General features: G+C 32.6%; 1 protein-coding gene across 17 annotated transcripts in view; it reads left to right on the plus strand.

The window, feature by feature from the left end:
- Positions 1-15,827, plus strand: part of ARB2A (ARB2 cotranscriptional regulator A) — a 493,797-nt gene that overhangs the window by 223,221 nt on the left and 254,749 nt on the right. For all 17 annotated transcript variants that reach the window (XM_001137302.7, XM_063810257.1, XM_063810253.1 and 14 more), the window contains one exon: positions 7,734-7,952. In XM_001137302.7, the coding sequence (XP_001137302.1) occupies positions 7,734-7,952 (219 nt within the window). The remainder of the gene's footprint in view (positions 1-7,733; positions 7,953-15,827) is intronic.

Genomic DNA, 15,827 nt, shown 5'->3' on the forward strand with positions numbered 1-15,827 from the left:
AATTCATAGCTATACTCATTTGCACCTGTTAGGAGATATATGTGTATTGAAGCGTTTCCTTTAGATTATGAAATGATGTTACTTGTTAAAATATGTGAATGTATACAACACAACATGCACACACGCACAAACACACATCCTCAAACATTACATTTTCATTGTTACAGAGTAAGTTTAAATACCACTCTTAACACAAACACAAACTTAACTTACCATTTAAAGTTAATCATCCTTGAAAATCTAGTTAGCCTGGTTTTAGGAGCATTTTATCATTACCCTTTTCTCCTTTTTTCCTTTTCACATTTCCCTTTTTTTTGAAAAATATAATGGTCTCATGTAGACATTTTAGGAATTTGTATATGATTTGGATTTAAAATTTTCTACTGAATGAAAATATCTTAAAATGAAAAGTGACTGTCAGTATAGGATACACGTAGACTCTTAAGTATAACTAGCATAGTGCTTGGTAGATAGTAGTTGCTTATTAAATGTTTGTTGTATGAAATCGGTATTTAATGAATTATTGACTGAATGAATAGAATTCTTCGTTATGTCCTCATACTTGCAGGTGGACTCTAGCACCACAAGCACTGATATATTCTTGAAAAAACAATGAAAACAATTTAAACACATGATATTTTAATTGAAAGAAGAAAGAGAAAGGTGGTATATTTAATATAGAATAATTTGGGTACTGTAATCATTAGAAACAGCTTTTATGATTAGCTTAAAAACTTAAGCATATGTTTGTATGATATATGATTGGGTCAAAGTGATAATATTTTGAAAGCCCATGTGGCTACCAGAGATGTTTTAGAACTACTATATTTACACAACTTTATAATAGATTTTCACAAGAAGTTAGGAGAACATTGGACTTCCATTCAGCATTTTAAAACGCACAGGCATAACTAGCATGAGGAATAGTAAAGTTAATGACATGAATCTGCCCATCCAGGTCTTCTTTAGACCATGTAATAAAGAGGTATCTTTTCGATTTCCTAAATTCATTTAGGGATTTTGATATATCATTGACTGGGCAACAGTTTTAACTTGTTACTTCTTTTTAGTTTAATGTATAAACGTGTGGGTATACCTTTGTGTCATCTTATGGGAATGAGAAGCAAAGAATATAAAAGATTTCACGAAACTATGGTATTAAATCATATTTCTGTCCTCAAAAATGAATGGTAAATGTATTAATGGTACTATTGTACATTTATAGAATCTTTCCATAAGTAAATTGTGAATAGAAGAGAAATTTGCAAGATTTAAGCAACATAATGCTCTAAAACCCAGGAAAAGTTAGAAATGGAGTGGGTGATAATATGGGTAAGTGCAAAGCGCATGTTTTAAAATAAATAGTGCTTGGATGACCTGACATGTCGGAACTGGAGACAAGGGTGTGTGTTTGTCAATATATCCTTCATGTTTTACAGACTCCTAAGGGAACAAGGGAAGATACAATTTCACCTTTTGTGTGCCAAAACATTTTAATTATATCTTCTTCCAACTACAGCGGTTCAGTAACCAAGGAGCTGACATTGATGCATGTGTTGATAAAGCTGCAAACATTCAAAATGAGATTAACAAAGATTTTGAGCAAAGGGTGACAGCTAATTTTGCACAGTATTCTGCATCTAATTCAGGCCAACATAGTAATAGAATATTTTATAACTGTTTTGTTATTCAGAAGGACTTTTATGATACATTTATGTTTATGGGTATCTTTGTATCATACTCAAGAATTTATCTGTTGTATGGCTTAAAACTATCTGCATCTGTGTTATAACCCTCACACAATATTAGGGGGGAAAATCTCTCTTATTGTAAGTTTTTTGTTTGTTTGTTTGTTTTTGTAAATTATTCTTCATCCTTGGAACTCTTTGCCTTACCTGAATTAATCTAACTGGAGAAGGTATACAGATGCCGAACACGTATTTTCTAATATTGCTTAGTATCTACTAATAAAATGGCCAAGAAAAGTTATATTCAGTTTATTTAATTAATAAAACTGTAGTTTCTTTATGTTCTTGAGCTCCTTTGAGCACATTTCAGTGTATTTCTTTTCTCTTCTATTCTCTATTTGAAGGCAGCTGACAGTCTTCTTTCACTTTTCTTTTTGTTTGTGAAATTTTTTCTTTTTTTTTTTTTTTTATCCACTCACTTCTCCATCTGCTTTCACTTTTGTTTGCTTGGGCCGTCTCTCATCCCAACTTGATAATGAGGAATGCAGTGTGACCCTGACCTCTATCAGCCCATGGATGACCTTCTGACTCTACCATATAACCTTTGACCTTCTCTTTGACAGCTTGATTAATTACCCTGTGTTATGATTTATGAGTAAGTGCTATGTAAAAATAATAGACAACAGGTGGTCCTCTGAAAACTTTTTGTGGCATGTTTTCTTTTACTGACTAACTTGATGAGCTATTTGAAGTTGGAAACTTTATTTGAAGTTGGAAACTTAACTGGGATAATCTATGTTGGTCCATATTATGGTATTTTTATACCATGGAACTCACACAGCATTAGATTTCATGAAGCTACAAGTTAAAGTATGGTTATGAGAACATTTTACAAAATATTAGTAGAGTACTGTTTCCTAAATGCACATTGAGAAGAAACACAAAACGGAGTCAAGTGACATTTCACGCGTTTCAGTCCCAGGTCACGTCTTGAGAAAATTGCTAAAATAATGGAGGGGGCATTTTTCAAGCAGAGCTGCAGTTCCAACAGCTATGTTTACTTTAACGCTTCACTAGTGACTTCTGATTGGTTGTCATGACCTCATCTCACTGTTGCACCTAGGATGTTGCAACAGTGACATATACATACCCTTCTTGGAAAAAGATGAGAATAAATACAACATACATCTTTCAGAAAAGATGAATGGACAGTGGTTTGTCTATGGGTAAATGTCGTTTATAGATAAAGCACTTTGGGTTTCAATTCCCTTGAGGATGAGCACCTATCTTCTTTCAAACCAAGCAGATAGAATGCTGAACTTGAGAAATATGATTGATAAATTTGTGTAAAATGATCTCTTACAGAGCCTTGCCTGAAGACCAAAGCAGATAGTTCCATAGGTCAAAGGATTCCACTCTAACCCCTGACCTCTCTGGTCACATGTGGCTTGCAGTATTGTCAGGTTAATATGCAGAGCCAAGTACTTTCAGCTGATTTTTTATTTAGCCAACCAAAAGATAGTTGAAAAGATGTAGAATTTGCCTGTTTTCCATTTTTCTTATAATTGGTAATGAGTAGGTAAATTAACATGGATAAGTCTTCAGTTTTATCAGATTTCATTTGGGGTCAGAAGTCTGGTTTTGGTCGTGCATTTTAAGGTTTTATCTATTTACAGAATCTTCTTGATAAGTGCGTTTTTGTACTGATATAATTTGTCTATCAAAGTTTTCCTTTTTGGTTCTTTGTGTTTGTCATCACCTGTTTGTTTTAGATCTCTCTGACCTAAGCCATCATTTGTTGGTTGAATGATAAATGATTTATTATTTATTAGTAAGTGCATCTACAGACTTCGAAGTAAAGAAGGCCTAAAGACCTGTGTATTCTATTTAAATCACAAGTACTTTTGCTGAATAAAATGCTATGTCTAGGAATGAACTTTTAAGGGTTTCTGATTAAGATCCCATAGTTAATACCTTGTAAACACAGGTCTGAAAATGAAAGTAGAATTATAGCAACAAAAGTATAAAAATGGAATGAGATGAATTAAAGATATAAAGCTTACTTTTACCAATATATATCCTCTTGATCACCTTAATTTCTACTAGACTGTGATCAAACATGAGTTAATTAACAACTTTATGTATGCTTTGTCTTTTGAAATGTTGGATATTGGAATTGATTTGGTAAATCATTATAAAGGATGCCAGAAGTTTTATTTATTTAGTTATAGAATGCTAGATAATCGATTTGATCGTTTTATCTTTTCAAAGATAAGAGAAAGGGTTTTGATGTATATTTGAAATGACCTAACTTTTTATCTTATAAGAAATGTAGCATACTTAAGAAATAATTAAATATAAAAGAAGTACTTCAACATAAAATGTTTAAGAGTCTAAGCATAAGTTATGGAGCCTTCCTTAGTAGAGTAGCAACCCACAGTTCTTTTAAGATATTATACTTGATGCCTGATATTATAGTGTAGTTTCATAAAACTTTATGGGTACATTCGTGAAAGGTCACACTAGCATCTCTTCTTACTAATTTTGTTGTGTACTGATTGAGTTACTGGGAATGGAAAGAATCACTTTTTAAAATGGTATTTAGTCTGATTTTTGAGGAAGTTGATACTATTCAATTTAAAACAGTAAAATTTAACTAGTGACATTTTGTCTTTGCTTTGTTTTACTCTATTTTCTTTGACTCTTTAGTTTCCATATATTGATGTTGACATGGCAAAAATCTTGGTAGCTTATATAAAGGAAATTTTTGCCAGTGTTACATATGACAGAGAAAAGAAGGGAAACATTAAGTTTTACTATATATCTGTGGTTAGAGCACATAGGTGGGATAGTTAACTTTATTTTCTTACTCCTGCTTTCTGCTACTCATTACAAAATGGTTATGAATGATCTCTGTGAATATTGCATTAATTAATTTAACAGAAATATTTTAATTTTAAATGTTAGTTTTTTTACAGAACAGTAATTGAATTTGCAACAAAGATATTTATTAAAATCCACTCTCATTTCTACAGAGAATGTTCCTGAGTATTTCTTGATTGTTGTCACATTAATTAAATTGGCAATCTGAAATATCTAAAGGATAAAATATTTTCTAAATAGTTTGGGTGTTTAAATAGAAGCATCCATTGTTGAAATCTAAATGATAACAAATCTTCAATTGATTTATATAGTGGTGATTTAAAAATAGAATCATTTCTCATCTGTTGATGCCTCAGTGAAACATTGACATTGTGCCTTTATGATACTGAACAAATGAGTCATGTAATTTTCAGTTACTTAGACAAATACTGCTTCTTTGATGATTTATAAATGCCTTTTTTAAAATACTTATTTACATGGAACATATCAAATTTCAGAGTCTATTTCAAATTAAGTAGGCACGATAATTTTTCAATCTATGATTTCTAAAAATTGAAGTTTAAAGTTCTGCTCAAATAAGCCAGGTATGAAAATATTATTTTTTTGATTAAGTAATAAGATAATAGTCTTACAATTCTGGTGACTGTAAATTTTGTTCAAAGAGTTTACCTTTATTTGAGATTTATTCATTATACAAAGATGATGCCATGTTATTTCAGCTTATTAAAGTCCCACTCTTTTACCTTGAGTGAAGTTTTTGAATTTGAAATTTTTCATATTATCATTAAAATGTAGTATATCACTATTTTCATCTCTACTAATTTTAAGATTCTATTTTGGTCTTGCTAATTTTAACTCCTGAGTATGAGAGGGTGGTTGTGTGTGTGTGTGTGTGTGTGTGTGTGTGTGTGTGTATGTGTATGTGTATGTGTATGTGTGTATGTGTATGTGTGTTTAAAGTTCAATTCACTCAGAGAAGGCAGGGAAGAAACATGACAGGAGACCACTTACTCACGGTACAGAACCTAGTAAGGAGGCAATTTTCTTTTTGGCCTATGGTGACCTTTTTTGACTATGTTCCTTACACCAGAGACAGTGTACTGAATGCCTCTATTTCACCCTGTTTAGCAGAGTGCAACAGTGTTCTTTAACTTACTTTTGGTGGGAGGAGAAGTTATAGCTGAAATTTGAGAAGGGCGTGAAAAGTTGTAAGAGGCACAAGGAAGAGGGGTAGGAACTTCCTTCAAATGTGATTTTAATAACTAGTCAAGTGTGTCCAACTGTAGAAAATCACCAAGTGACAATCTGTCTACCTGACAGTGATCACAATGAATTACAAGACTTTTGAATAGCTATACAGATTAGAATAAAGCAGGACCAAATAAAATATCTTTTGTTGGTAAAACTTTTGACTTAGAGCTAAGAACCTTTAAAAAAAAATTCTCTTTTGCTTTGATGTAGAATGTTTAAATTACAGAATGTGTAAAGTGTTTTATAAGCTTTTTGTGAAAGAAGCATTATTCTGAAAGCTTTATTTGAACATCTGTTGAAGAATGGGTGGTGTTTTGTAAATCAGTTTGCTCTATATTATTATATAGTTTCCATATATGTAAGATGACTGTATCTTAATTAATAGTCCTATCATTAAAATCAGAACTTCAGTGATCTTGAAAATTTCCAAACTAAATAATCGTTTTAGACAATAATATCATCTGATGGAGGAAAAAATAGAAAACAATTCCAAAGAAGTTTGTAAGTAGTTTGTGAAATCAACTGTTTAAAAAAACCAACCATGTGCAGTAATGCAGCATATTTTAAAATAAGATAATTGAGTCTGTGCTATTACTGGTTTACTATTACTGCTGTCAATTTTTAAAAATCATCTTATGGTTGGTTTGGCAAAAAATTTAAAATTTAAACTTCAAGTAGAAGATTCTACAGTTACTGTCTTGAAAAACTATATATACTACCTATTTTAAGTAAGGATGAGATTTTATAAGTTTTATTTTCTATTAAATAGATTTTCTAATAAATAGATTTTGTGAGCTATTTTCTGTAGCGCTTATGTTTTTATTATAATATCATACATCTTTTAAATATGACCTTATAGTATTTTACAAGGACATAATTGGAACCTCACAACACATAACTGAATAGAAAAGACAAGATATATAATAGCTTCAAAAATTTGTGTTACCCATGCTTGTCAATGGTTATTGTTTATCCCTCTCTATATTTTCTCATGGTTAGCTTATTCCATTAGACATAATATAAATATCAAACGTTTTCTTAATTATAACCACAGAAATGTTTGCCAGGCTAGAAAGAAATGAGACAGGAAAACATGTTTTACAAATTAAAAAAAAAAAAGCCGTAATAGCTCAACAAGCTGTATTTTTTAACTTTGGAACCTTGCTTATTTCCTGATTATAGTTTTTAATAAAGAGAATTTTTATGGTAGGTTGAAAAATGAAAGAAATTTTAAGATTAAAGACTTGCTTCCATACATTATAGTAAGACAGTGGCTTATTTTGCTTTATGATTTTTCTGGCCTCCTGTGAGAAACAAAGTGAATAAAATTCAAGGTACACAGGTAGATGTTATGTCTTTATAATAATGTAGATATGGATGGTTTTGTAATGTTAAATCAGATTTATTCTTTTTTAACTGCTTATTCTTTTTCATTGTTCAGACAAATAAAAAATGCTCTTGAAAGGGCCATTGTAAAGAAAAATATACAAAAAAATGTAGTTTGAATTGTAAACTTTGATTTCAGAGGTTGTTTTCTCAAAACAGATAGTATAAATATTAATATAATTTGAAAGTTTACTTGAAAATAAATTATTTGCTAATTTATTTCAGTCATTTTTGGGTTCTGAGATATCTGAATTAGTTTTTTAATTTAAGCTTTATAATCTTTATGTTGCAATTATGTTTTTTGTTCTTATAAATAATAAAAGCTTATTTATATACACAATAAAGGCAAACAATTTTAAATGACTTTCTTTTGAAAAAAATAAAATCATAATCTTGCCTAAAGGAGTATTTTAATGAATATGCAACTATATAAAAATTGCTTAGACTGAAATTTTAAGAACTTTTTTGAAAATTGAAATGGATTATAAGATTTAAATTATGCTACCTTCTTTCATTTCAAAACAGGAAGGATATGGAGTAATAGTACTAAATCCCAATGAAAACTATATTGAAGTAGAAAAGCCGAAGATACACGTACAGTCATCATCTGATAGTTCAGATGAACCAGCAGAAAAACGGGAAAGAAAAGATAAAGTTTCTAAAGAAACAAAGAAGCGACGTGATTTCTATGAGAAGTATCGTAACCCCCAAAGAGAAAAAGAAATGATGCAATTGTATATCAGAGTGAGTGAGATCACTACTTTCCTTTACTATTTTCTTTACCTTGTATATATTTTATTATATGTAGATTGTTTTGTTTTTCTTCAAGAATATTAATTTTTTTATTTTTCATCATTTATTTCCCATAGTCGTCTACTTGGATTAAATGGGTTTTTAAATTCAGAATTACAAAACGCATCATTCTTATTTCAGTGTGACATTTTATAGAAGTCACAAATGCAAATTCTGTTTCCTTTTGTGTCATATACTACCTCAAGAAAAATTTTCTAAAATAATTTTATTGTGATGGATGCAGAAGGCAGAAAACTTGCCAATTCAGTTTCCAAACACGCTGTTTAAGGAAACATAACATCAGCATAACATGCCGTTATGTTGTGCATAAGAGAGAGTATATGTAGCCTCACAATTCTAAGACATATCACCTGCTGAATTAATAATGCTCCATACAAAACATTCATCTTGGGGGGTAAGGTTTACTGGATAATGCATTGTTTTACGATGAGCAACTATCTACAGTGTCTCAGCCTAATGTCTAAAGGCAGATAGAGGGAGGAAGAGTAATTAATATCTTAATAAATACTTAAGCCAAAATAGTGTAGGGATAGTGTAATGAGGGAACTCTGTCCTTTTCTCTTGTCCTACCCAGCGAACTTTTACACTTTGTAGTACTAACAGTATGGGATCATTAGAGCAGTGTTGCCCAAGGATTTCTAATTCTGTAGGGGGCACAAACAATTTTATTTACACTTGGACATATTCAGAATGTTGACATGCATACTATAAATTATATGTATGAGACATTTGTCAATTTTCAAAGCCCTTATTATGGATGCTAGAAGTTTAATAGTAAAGCATGTCGAAAATGCTACGGGTTAAGAAAAATAGTATATTGAAATAGTCCTCAAAAGTGAGCAATTCAGAACATTTAAACACAGAGAAAATAACGTTTTATAAATTATACAATAGGATAGTAGTAACATTTCAAATTATTCAACTTGAGCTATTTTTACATTTACTTTAGAAGATCATTAATAAAATGTTTCATACCACCTTTTAGGGGAAATATATTGCTTTCTAAGTTTTTATTTTCTGTATTATTCTAGTTCATGGCATAATCACTCTACTTTTTGGAATTGTGCTTTAAACATTCAAAATATTTTATTTATAGGTCAGTCTATTGAGTAAGCTATGACAGTTAAGCAGTGGTGAAAACAGCATATATATTCTCAAGACCCCAAAAATGTATCCTGACAAGGAATTCTCAAAGCAGCTCATATAGTGAATCAAGCAGATTATAATATTTAAATTTTTAGAAAGCATCTCACTATTTAATATATTATTTGAAAAGCAAGAACGCTTATTATATTTAGAAGCAATAAGTAGCTTGTTTGTTCCAATGCGGTTATATCACCCCCTTTCTTTTATATGATTACATCGGGGTCATGATGTTACCATCTTCTCTATCAGTTGTACTAAGCTTCCTTCTATATGATCCAGTCTGTAAACCACCATCTTATGACAGGTTAAAATTTTTAAAAGATTACCTCTGATATCCAGATTCCAGAAATGAATTATATAAGGCTTTTGAAATATAAAATTATAAGGAATACCTACTTGTTTATGTAAAATGCAAACAAAATGATATTGTATATTAAGTTTATTTCTTCTTAAACAATTTTTTTTGCCTGTGACATGTACAGATTAAGCATCTATCTCAGATATCAGACATCTGTCCCGTAAGTTTATTTCTTCCTATTTTGTCTTTATTTTATCACCACTGCTTTGCTTTTTTTCTTTTGTTCTCTTTATGCATGCATTTTCTTTATTCTGTTTTTCACATCTGCTTTGTTTTTCCTCTCATCTATTTTTTCTTATACCAAGGAAACAACATTCTTTTTATGTTGCTTCATTGTTAAGACCTGCTCTCTTTCCTTTTGTTTTCTTTTTAATTATTTTCTCTCTTTTAGACTCCTGTCATTTTTCCCTCTTTTCTAAGTCTTTTTGCCTCTTTGTCCCATTTCACTCATCAATTCAAGTTCCCAACAAAAGCACCAAAAGACAAAAATAGGCCCAAACACATAATACAACTTTGTATCGATGGTCTTAGTTATGAAATGTTTTTTCTTAGTAAACATCATTTCTCTTAAAATCTTCTGGAATTTTGCAAAATAGCAGAGATGTGCTGACACTCTTCAAACATACTTCTAGATAGTAAGTTTTGGCCTTGTAGTGGGAAAGAGAAGAACGGTGTATTAATTCCTTAGTAATTTTGATCCACTCTGGAAATGACTTCTGCTAGTGCTCTTCTTCTCTCTACATATCTCCCAATACCAAGTGTTTGTAATTTTCAGACACAGAGCATTTTATATGATGGAACTAAATTAACTTTTATTTATGTACTTCTTACCAATTTACAATTTGAAATTATCTTCTATTCTTTGTGACAGCCTAATAGGTAGATGAATCACATCATTTTGTCCTGATTTTATAGTTGGAAACTGATGCACAAATGTTAGTCTAGGATCACAAAGCTAGTAAATGGTAGATAATAAATCTACTTGTTGAAACCAGGACTAGTAATTACTGTAGATTCTTCCCCTCTTTCTTCTTTACCACATTGTTCTGTAGATTGAAAACAAAATATGTATCTGAAATTTGAAAATTAAGCCATGTGTAGTAAATGTATGATACAATATAGTAAACATTTGATGACAAAGATAGATTTTTGATCAGCTATTATTTAATGGACTCTATTTCTTAAATGTTTATAAACAATGTATATGTATAAATGTAAGTATTTCTATAAATATGTATATATATTTATATATTCTCTACAAATAGTATGACTAATACTGATCCAAATTTACAGATCAGATTGTGGGTCAAAAATTTTTAGCTTTTGGAGGGTGGAAACTCAGTCTGAGGACCCTGCCCCAGGAGCAGGAGCTATCATATCCTCCCCTCTGCCACTTTCCATTGCAACTAATAAAGCCTGTTTGTACCATAAACACACACACACACACCCCTTTGAGTAAGTTTTCAAAGGTCACATAGCTCTTAATATAAGCTTCATGAGGGCATGTACTTAGTCTGTTTTGCTCTCTACTGTATCCCAGAGCCTACAACAGAGCCTTCACAATAAATATTTGTAGAGCAGATCTTTCACAATAAATTTTAAATAAGGTGGTAGAGCCAGGATTAAAACCCCACACTACAACTACCACATTTTAAAATATGTCCTGCATTATTAAAGTATACAGCTTGATTTTCTATGAGGAAACATTCCAACAAACCAAAACAAAAAGTCAAACAGCACTACAATTGTTGACTTCCCACTCAATCCAGTAGCTGAGATTACAATCCAAAAATTAATGGTATAAGGTCATTATTTGATACCTTGAACTATATATTTTCATCTGAATATATAAAAGTAGAATATCCTATTTTCCTTTTGAGCTATGTCATTATACTGCTAAAATTATGGATGAAAATGGAAATGTTTCAACCTGACCCATTGCAATTTCTGTGTTACACATTTGCTCTTAAGAGTACAGCCAGGCTGCTGGGGTTACTCTACCCTGTACAAACTTTGTGCTTTATGGAATCTGTAACTTCAATTCCTGTTCTTTCCTGAATCCAAAATTCTATCCACTTACAACCCACATTATAAGTGCCTAGCTGAAATTCCACCTCTTCCTCTCACTATAACCGATGACCCCTCCTTACTGAGACTCATGGAATGTATGATGATTAGCTAATTTACATGGAATTTACCAGGTACTATCTTGATATGTCTCTTGTATTTTTGTCTAATAATTTAATTAATATTACCAATTATTTTCATGCCTCTCCACTAGATCTCCCCATAATCCTTTAGATCTTTGAGCGTGCTTTATATGTTTTGGCATTGCATGTCAATCCTTAAAATCAGATATGTGCTGCTTTTTGCATTAGTACAGAGCATATTATGAGGGAGTCAGGAACTGATACTAGAATTTATAATCCCTTGGATGGAGAACAAAACAACAAGATTAGGCCTAAGTGATACCTAGATAAAGGAACCTGCAGCATAGGAATGAAGGTTATTCTGTTATCAAACTGGAGCATAAGAGGACAAGTAAATCAAGGAAGGTCAGTTAATAGAATTTTAGAGACTATGTGTAGAGTATAGGCAAAAGTGACTTGATGCTGATCTGTCTAATGTTGGGTTGGCAGTGCTTGAACATCTCTTTCCTAAAGTGAGACTTATTTGTAGACTCTACTGATGGGAAGTAAAGGAGAAGAATTAGACCCAGCCTCTGAAAGAAAGCAAAAACAGATGCTGAGGATAGAGGGGAAGAGAATTACATGGACACAAAACGAAAAGTCCAAATGTTAAAGAAACATTTACAGAATAGAAATCTTAGCAAAGCCTGGAATTGCACATAGAGATGCTTAAATATTTATCAATTATTTGTTGACATCCATCAAAAATCTTATTCTTTAATATGTAAGATAGTTGGTGTTGCCTAGTTTTCTGATTGATTTTTTTCAGCATTCATGTGAATTTTTGCAATAGTTTAGAAACAGCCAACTCTGATAAACTAAAGCTTTCTTTCCAAAAATATGTTTTTGATGTTCTGACTGGGGTATGTTCACAGTTCTGAATCTCTTCTGTGCAAATGCCACTGAAGTCATTTCTATCTAGTATTTTAGCAACCAAGTTCAATTTATTTGTATTACAAACAATGATTGTTTAATTTCTGAAACTATTTTATTTTCCAAGTATATTCAAGTATTTGGATTTTCTTTTCTCTAGTATCTTGTAAATAGCCAGTCTCCTTTCAAATTTTTGCAAGTATCTAGTATACACAGGCAAAAGTAAATTTGGGCCTAAAACTTAAAGATTAGCAAAGTATAATTTTATTTTACTTGCTGAGTATAAATAGATATGACTAACTAGTAGATTATGTAGCACTTTTCTGAGACATTAGGAGCAGAGCATGAGAGATCAAAGAACTTACTATTTCATGTGGCAAGTTTTCTTAACTATGAAATAGTGTACTTGCTAGCATATATTATGGCTTATTAAGGGGATTGATTTGGTCTAGGCAATACACATCATGTCAGACTTGCCTGGCAGGAAAACCTGCTTAATATGTTTTGTAATAAGATGGAATTTTTTGTTCTCAAAAACATCTGCCAACAGAATTCAAGAGTGAAGACAGAAAATGTCATCAATTTAGTGGTAATCCTATACATTTAGTTTATTTTTGAGCAAGACATATCAAGACACACAAAATTCCCAGTGTTAATCACCACTGGTTATAGTACTTTGTAAAACGATGAAACAAAAACATTTTATTTTTGTATAATGTGTTAATTAATTCATAATGAATTTTAATATCTCAACTGATAAAATTTTAACAAGCTTCTTGGCAACAGATTATTTTTTAAAGCATCTGTTTTTTAATGTGTTGGGTTGAGAACTAAGTCAAATGGCTAAATATGTACATATATTCTTTTAAAAAACATATTTTCACCCCCCATAACTACAGATACACTGCTTTTCCCCTTAGACCACAAGGGGCTGCTGCTGTTCATATCGGATTTTGCTTCCCTTAGAAACTTGTGTACCCCAATTAACTCTATCTTTAGTCTCTTTTTTTTTTTTTTGCCTCCAGATCTTTTAAAATATAGCTGGAAAGAAGAAAAAGAGGCTTAGTTAGTATCTTAATAATCAGCATAAAAATGTATTATTGTAAATGTTTTCTATAATACATTCCAAGGCATTTATATTTCTCTATAACAACTTAAAGCTTGTAGTCATTGAAGGCAAATTGTGATAATAACTTTTTATTTCCTGTTTTAGTGTATGAATAACATTCAGAATCATACCATTGTAGAGATATAGTATGGAGATGAGGTTAAAAATGCAGTCCAAGGCTGGGTTGCAGTGGCTCACGCCTGTAATCCCAGCACTTTGGGAGGCCAAATGGGCAGATTGCCTGAGGTCAGGAGTTCGAGACCAGCCTGGCCAACATGGTGAAACCCTGTCACTACTAAAAATACAAAAATTAGCCAGGCATGGTGGTGGGCGCCTGTAATCCCAGCTACTTGGGAGGTTGAGGCAGGAGAATCACTTGAACCCAGGAGGCAGAGGTTGCAGCGAGCCGAGATCACGCCACTGTGCTCCACCCTGGGCGACAGAGTGAGACTCCGTCTCAAAAAAAAAAAAGCAGTCCGATAGACCTGAGTTTGAATTCCAGCTCTTCCATTTAATATAGTGTGACCTCAAGTTAACACCCCTGCACTTGAGTTTTTGTCTGAAAAGTAGAATGATAATAATATATGTAGCCAGGTGCCTTAGCATATGGCTATAGTCCCAGCTACTCAGGAGGCTGAGGTGGGAGCATCTCTTGAGCCTAGGAGTTTGAGTCTAGCAAAACTCAAACCTGATATAGCAAGACTTCATCTCTAAATAATAATAATATGTGTAAAGCAAACATAGCATCTGGCACACAGTCTTGGGGCTTTACGGCTAATAAATAACATCATTTCTCAAGTTGAGACTCAATTGAGAACTAATCCAATTCTTAAGGTCCCTGGCCCTTGTACCTTTCAGTATCTTTCTGGGGTGTTTTCTCTGATGCCAACCAATTCTGCAATTTCTGTTGGGTGTCCAGTAGTTCAATTCAGTTCTAACATTATCTACCTAAAGAGTTCAGTTTCACAAGACTGCCCCTATTTCAGACACCAGTCACAAGTCCTGGAGGAGCCACTCATACTTCTGACCAACTGAATGTAGATTAGGGGTTCCTGTTACCACCTCCTCAGTTTCAATAACTTGCTAGAATGACTCACAGAGCTCAGGAAAATACTTATGTTTACCAGTTTATTATAAAGGATGCAACTTAGGGACAATCAAATGGAAGAAATGCATAGAGCAAGGTATATGGATGGGAAAGGGCATACTGAGCTTCTGTCCCCTGTCAGCATGCCACCCTCCCAGCTGCACATCAGTGTGTTTACTAACCTGGAAGCTCTCCCCTTCCTGGACACCAGTGGGTGAGGCTGAAAGTACCCTCTAATCACTGGGTCTTTCTGGTGACCAGTCCCATCCTAAGGCTATCTAAATGCCCCAGTCTAAGTCACCTCATTAGCATAAACTCAGTGATGGATTTTTTTCAGGGGATTGTTATGAATAACAAAAGACACTCATGAGCTTTCAAGCCTTTTAGGAGCTCTGTTCCAGGAACCAGGAACCAGGGACAAAGACCAAATATGTTTTCGTATTACAGTACAACATTGTTCCAAAATAATACCTCAGTGCTACACTCCGCAGTTTGGAACTCAGCAGTATTACATAGGAATCAGACAAAAGGAAACAAAACACCAGCATTAAAAATTGATACAGTTCAACTGGAAGATTTGATTTAGATCTGTAGCTAATGGACTTCCAGATATATTCCCCCCAAAATGAATTTTCCCCTTATCCTGCAAACATTCCCTTTGCCTTTCATGTGGTAGAAAGTAAAGTAGAATTCATCCTTTCTGCAACCTATTTGGAAGATGCCCTGAAGAGCTGAGCTGAGCATGTTCAGTTTCTTTTCCTAAATGTGCTAATCAGATAAGTCACACTCTTCCTGAGGGAAAGAAAGAATGGGATATGGGGAGAGAAACTAAGAATGTTAACTCTAGCTGAAGTGCCTCCATATGAGGCCAGGAGAGGAGTGGCTGCTCCCACCTGACAAGGTCACTATTATATGCATTTTCTAACAATTCAATAAGGCAGTCTTAAAATATAATCATTAACTGTTCACCAAAGCATACCTGTTTCTTCATTTTAGAGTTTTCATTTAAAAGGGAAACTGTGATCAAGCCTGATTAATTTTAAAG

This window comes from Pan troglodytes, chromosome 4 (genome assembly GCF_028858775.2).
Source record: "Pan troglodytes isolate AG18354 chromosome 4, NHGRI_mPanTro3-v2.0_pri, whole genome shotgun sequence".
Lineage (NCBI taxonomy): Eukaryota > Metazoa > Chordata > Mammalia > Primates > Hominidae > Pan > Pan troglodytes.